This window comes from Oncorhynchus tshawytscha, linkage group LG01 (genome assembly GCF_018296145.1).
Source record: "Oncorhynchus tshawytscha isolate Ot180627B linkage group LG01, Otsh_v2.0, whole genome shotgun sequence".
NCBI lineage: Eukaryota > Metazoa > Chordata > Actinopteri > Salmoniformes > Salmonidae > Oncorhynchus > Oncorhynchus tshawytscha.
The window spans coordinates 7,883,772-7,890,093 of NC_056429.1; the positions used below are offsets into that span (position 1 = coordinate 7,883,772).

The 6,322-nt window shown below is 47.6% G+C and overlaps 1 protein-coding gene across 1 annotated transcript; it reads left to right on the forward strand.

Annotated features, from left to right (window-relative positions):
• The first annotated feature begins 218 nt into the window (after positions 1-218).
• On the forward strand, positions 219-5,292 carry LOC112258099 (synaptotagmin-13-like). Its single transcript, XM_024432251.1, has 4 exons — positions 219-1,323; positions 2,402-2,555; positions 4,696-4,850; positions 5,101-5,292. The coding sequence occupies exons 1-4, from the start codon at positions 358-360 to the stop codon at positions 5,290-5,292; spliced, it is 1,467 nt and encodes a 488-aa protein (XP_024288019.1). The 5' UTR covers positions 219-357.
• The last annotated feature ends 1,030 nt before the right edge of the window (positions 5,293-6,322 follow it).

Sequence of the window (6,322 nt, forward strand, 5' to 3'; positions counted from 1 at the left end):
TTTGAGCAGTGTATTTCACACGCCCATTTGAATTATGTATATATACTGTATATAATTCAAATGGGCCATGTGAAATAGCAGGACTGATTTCTAGTCCCAGTCCACATCTGCTAGCTAGTAAGTCATTGACAATGATCATGGTACAAAATGGAGAAGGAAGCATTAAATCAATCAATATATATATATTTTTTTTTTAATCTTCCTTGTTCTGTAGTCCATCTGCAGGTTCTGCTGTTGGTTGGCTTGGTGACATTCTGTCTCTGTCTAATCCTGGGCTGTGTGTTGTGCTGGAAGAGGAGTAAGACCTGTCCTCTCCAAGACCAGGAGCCCAGAACACCACCACCACCTGGTGACACCATGACCCTGGGAGTCCAGGCACAGAGCCCCGCTTCACCTCATCCTCCCCAGGCAGGGAGCACCACAACCAGGCAGCAGGACGAGGATCTAGACGGGGAGGTGGTGGATTACCCCACCACCTTCAGCAGCTCTACTCCCTCTGATGACGACTTCACCACCCTTCCCCTCTCCTCCCATCGCTCCTCCCGTGGAGCCTCCTCCGAGCACAAGGAGCAGCATCCCAAGTCCTACTTCCCCCTGCGTCGTCTATCCACACCCTCCATCGCCTCCCCGCACTACAAGCCCATGAACTCCCACCATGGCGGTGGACGCTCCTCTTTCCCCTCCCTCCCTCGTCTGGGTCTCATCTCCAAGACTCGCCAGACTCTGGAGCGGAGTTGCTCCATCACGGGACACAGCCTGTACAGCGAGCGCAGAAGACTCACCAGTACATCCTCATACCATACTCCTTCCACCTGCGCCCCCGAGGATGGCCACTTCGCACCCATCCCACTCCACACCCTCCACTACGGGTCCAGCTGCAGAGCACCAGCTCGGCCGGCCCCAACCCTCCACTTCACCATGTCCTTCTCCTCAGAGAAAGGTACCCTGAGCATCACGGTCCTCAGCCTGACCGGAACCACTCACCGCCTGGGGGAGGTGTCTGTGATGGCCAACCTAGCCCCTCTGTGCCCCTGCCCCCTCCAGGCCTCCACCCTCTGTAGCCCCAGCCTTAGCCCCAACTCCAGCCTTAGCCCTGGGCCTAATCCGGACCCCCACACCCTGGGCTTGACCATGAAGGCTGGTTCCCTGGAGGAACTTCAGCGCTGTGTGCTCAGACTGGTCGTGTACACACGAAACCTACCCAGCCTGAGGGGCTCTCTGCTGGGGGAACTAGAGGTACAGCTGGGGGGAAAGGACTGGAAGACAGATCATTCCATCTACTGTACTAAGGAGCTTAGCCCCAAGAAGTGGAAGCTAAAAAAGGTAGTGGTCTTTGGTGGTTTGAATTGATGTGTTCAGCAAAATATAATTGTGATGGTGATACTGATGACGTGTTTTGAATTGACTTCTGTGATCTGTGTGAAGAGGACATGGATGAGTTTATCAATTGAATCAGTGTAAATTAGGTTAATGTACTGTATTGGAAAGAGCATTAGTATGAGAGAGATGATACATCTACTGGTGTTTTGAATTGACGTCAGTCTGGGGATCTGTGACGAAGAGATCTACGGGTGAACATGGGATTGTTATGACCAAGACAGATGGAGTTTGTGATTTTATCATTTGAAATGAGGTTAATGGTAATGTAGATGAGCATTTTAGTATGAAAGACAGCGTGAAGAGAAAAATAGGTTACATCGATCAAATTAATTTATATTTTCTTCTGTTATGTCGTGTTACGGGCAGCGTCAAGGGTAAGACCTGCTCTGTGATAGCAGGGATCATGGTACAGGCTTAGTTAGTGTCCTTTAGTCATGTGACAATGATCCAAGCAGTCCAGCGCACTTTGACATTATTAACTGTACACTGCTGTATGAAAACAGTCCTTCTGGGTGCGTTCCAGAACCATTTGCAAAGCAATTGTTTTGCTGCACAAATTAACCACTGAATGAATGCCACGGCATCTCGATTGCAGTCAGTTGGGCATCGGATTGCGATGTTATATTGATGTGATTACTGACGTTACATGATTAACATTTATCCAGGTGTTGTGAGATTTGGTACTCAACTGACGTCCTGGAACATGGCCAAACACAGTCTCAGAGAAATGTTTTACTTTTATTTAACCAGGCAAGTCAGTTAAGAACAAATTCTTATTTTCAATGACGGCCTAGGAACAGTGGGTTAACTGCCTGTTCAGGGGTAGAACAACAGATTTGTACCTTGTCAGCTCGGGGATTTGAACTTACAACCTTTCAATTACGAGTCCAACACTTTAACCACTAGGCTACCCTGTGTCCCAAGGCTTGTTTTGTAAGGCTACAGGTTGTCTGTGACAGAATTCCATGCCTTCTAGATTGCTTACAGTCTGTTTGCCCTTTTTACCTTTGACCCCGTGCAGAGCCTGACCTCCCAGGATGCGGCGACCAGTAGAGGACGGAGCCTCAGCCCACAAGTCCAGGGTCAGCTGTTTATTCTGCTCCAGTATCAGACCCTGGCCCACCGCGTCAAGGCCATGGTCCTCCAAGCAGATAACCTGGCCAACCTTACACCAGGTAACCCAACCTCACACCAACACACTAGGAGTACCAGGTAACCCAACCTCACACACTAGGAGCACCAGATAACCCAACCTCACACCAACACACTAGGAGCACCAGGTAACCCAAACTCACACCAACACACTAGGAGCACCAGGTAACCCAACCTCACACCAACACACAAGGAGTACCAGGTAACCCAAACTCACACCAACACACTAGGAGCACCAGGTAACCCAACCTCACACCAACACACTAGGAGTACCAGGTAACCCAACCTCACACACTAGGAGCACCAGGTAACCCAACCTCACACACTGGGAGCACCAGGTAACCCAACCTCACACCAACACCTCTACCAGGTAACCAACCTCACACACTAGAGTACCAGGTAACCCAACCTCACACCAACACACTAGGAGTACCAGGTAACCCAACCTCACACACTAGGAGCACCAGGTAACCCAACCTCACACACTGGGAGCACCAGGTAACCCAACCTCACACCAACACACTAGGACTACCAGGTAACCCAACCTCACACACTAGGAGCACCAGGTAACCCAACCTCACACACTGGGAGCACCAGGTAACCCAACCTCACACCTCACCAGGTAACCCAACACACTAGGAGCACCAGGTAACCCAACCCACACCAACACACTAGGAGCACCAGGTAACCCAAGGAGCACCAGGTAACCCAACTCACACACTGGGAGCACCAGGTAACCCAACCTCACACACTAGGAGCACCAGGTAACCCAACCTCACACCAACACACTAGGAGCACCAGGTAACCCAACCTCACACACTAGGAGCACCAGGTAACCCAACCTCACACACTGGGAGCACCAGGTAACCCAACCTCACACACTAGGAGCACCAGGTAACCCAACCTCACACCAACACACTAGGAGCACCAGGTAACCCAACCTCACACACTAGGAGTACCAGGTAAACTACTTTGTCTCTCTGTATCTGGTCAACCTAAAGTATAGGAGCAAACCCATACACTAGGAGAAACAGGTGGTACATCTCTCCCTCTCTGTCTCTGACTCTTGGTCCCAATCTCTCCCCCTCTCCCCCTTTCTTTCTTTCTTTCTTTCTTTCTTTCTTTCTTTCTTTCTTTCTTTCTTTCTTTCTTTCTTTCTTTCTTTCTTTCTTTCTTTCTTTCTTTCTTTCTTTCTTTCTTTCTTTCTTTCTTTCTTTCTTTCTTTCTTTCTTTCTTTCTCTCTCTCTCTCTCTCTCTCTCTCTCTCTCTCTCTCTCTCTCTCTACACCTCTACCTCCTTGTCCCAATCTCTCCCCCTTTCTTCCTCTCTCTGCCCCCTCCCCATCTCTCTCCCTCTGCATCTACCTGGGTTCTATTCCCTCACCAAACAGCCATATTGTGTTCATCCATCCATCCACCCAGATCCAGACATTATGTAAGGTCGTTGAGCTGCGTGGGTTGTTGCCCTGGTCTCTGAGATTTGCTTTTTAGGGCCAGAGGTAACAGTAAAGTAAACCTCATGTTTGCTTTTAATGTTTGGGGGATTAAATGATGTCTTACAGGAGCCAAATTAATGCAGCAGGAGATCATCCCTTCTTTTTTTTTTAAATGACATTGTGATTGTGGTTTAATCCTCTCTGTCTCTCTCTTCACAATCCTCCAGACAATGTTTCAATCCCATCTAGCCCAGTGCTGATTTAAAGAGCTGCTTCTTGGTTGGTCAGCTTTAGACTGACAGTTTAATGCTGGGATACTGGAATGAGAGTGTAATTTATAGCATCGATCCAGCCTTCCAGTTCACTGTTGTGGATTATATGCCTCTCGGACTCTAGAATAAAATGTGATATGTTTATTATATTCATATTAAATCATATTTCTTTGCTGAATAGGTGTCTTTCTCTCTCTCTCTCTCCCTCCCTCTCTGTCTCTCTGTGATTATTGTTGGTCCTCTCTTACCACAGCTGCTCTATTTCCACATCTGGAAGTGCTGTAGTAATACTGTAGTAATACTGTAGTAATACTGTAGTAATGCTGTAGTAATGCTGTAGTAATGCTGTAGTAATGCTGTAGTAATACTGTAGGAATACCCTGAAGCAGTTAGCATTTGTGTTGTTGAAGAGAGGTAGTAGAGTCTGATATTTGTATACGTCGCTACTCTCTACAGACTACCATGTGGTGATCAACCTGCGTCACGACGGGTTGGTGATCGGAACCAAGGAGACCAAGGGTGTGGGCAGGGCCAACACCCCCTTCCTGTTTGACCTGCCCCCTGGTGATGTCACTACGCTGCCCCTCGTGATGGAGTTCATCGTCATGCAGGTAGGAGGAGCTACTTTCCTCTGCTTTTCATATGACATATGATTACCTCACATTAAATATATAAATATGGGTTTCTGTATAAAAAGACCCTACAGAAATAGCATAACCCCTTCTATAATTGACATTGTAGTCATTTAACAGACACTTATCCAGAGCGACTTAGTCAGTGCATTCAACTAAAGTAGGAAAAACAACCACATATAAAGATCACAACTATTGCAAGTAAAACCTCCCCCCCCCACTATGACAGGAGCACGTGTACTCCAATAACACGGTGCTGGGGAGAGTTCTGATTGGTCCAGAGGCTCCAGAGACGGGACGTTCTCATTGGAGGGACATGTGTAGCCAGGGTCAGGTGGAGAGGGCACGCTGGCACACCGTCGAACAAGAACCTTTGGAAAAGAATAAAAAACAATCAGACTCCAGAACATTGGGATACTAAACTAATAACAGGACAGATCCGGATTACCGAATGGGCACGCAGGATTACCAGCCCCCCAGATAGTTTATGATAGTAAAATGTGTAAAATAGCAGAAAATTTGCTTCAAAACGGCAACATTTTCTCATAGCCTAGATCCAACCAATTACACTCCAGAATTCTGAGATACTGACCAGCCAGAACCTCTATAGGACATCATCTGCCAATCTCTGATGTACTCTGGACAATTGAACCAGTTCACCTTTGACCCTGATGGACTCAAAACAATCTGAGACAGCCATACCATGAGAAAATCCATTGGCTAGAAAGCCATGAAGACCTCTTCCCACCAACATTTTCCTGGGATTGAGCAGATCATAGACTGCTAATATAGCTGGATGGAGTGATACTGTACCATCTGGTGAGCATGACTGGAAGTGAACGTGAGCATGACTTTTTGGAGAGACACTTGAAAAGGAAAACTTGCATGCTTTAAACTGGCATTTGAACTGGAGAATACAAGCATTGAATATGATATAATCATACCGCTTGGTGGAGGTATTGTAGCTGTGTACTGTAAATACACTACATGATCAAAAGTATGTGGACAACTGCTCGTCAAACATCTCATTCCAAGAATGGGCATTAATATGGAGTTGGTCCCCCCTTTGCAGCAAAACAGCCTCCACTCTTCTGGGAAGGCTTTCTACTAGATGTTGGAACATTGCTGCGGGGACTTTCTTCCATTCAGCGACAAGAGCATTAGTGAGGTCGGGCACTGATGTTGGGCGATTAGGCCTGGTTCGCAGTCAGCATTCCAATTCATCCCAAAGGTGTTCGATGGGGTTGAAGTCAGGGCTCTGTGCAGGCCTGTCAAGTTCTTCCACACCGATCTCGACGAACCCATTTCATGAAGCTCCCAACGAACAGTTATTGTGCTGTCATTGCTTCCAGAGGAGGTTTGGAACTCGGTAGTGAGTGTTGCAAGTGACGACAGAGGATTTGTAAGCACTGCACGCTTCTGCACTCGCCGGTCCCATTCTGTGAACGTGT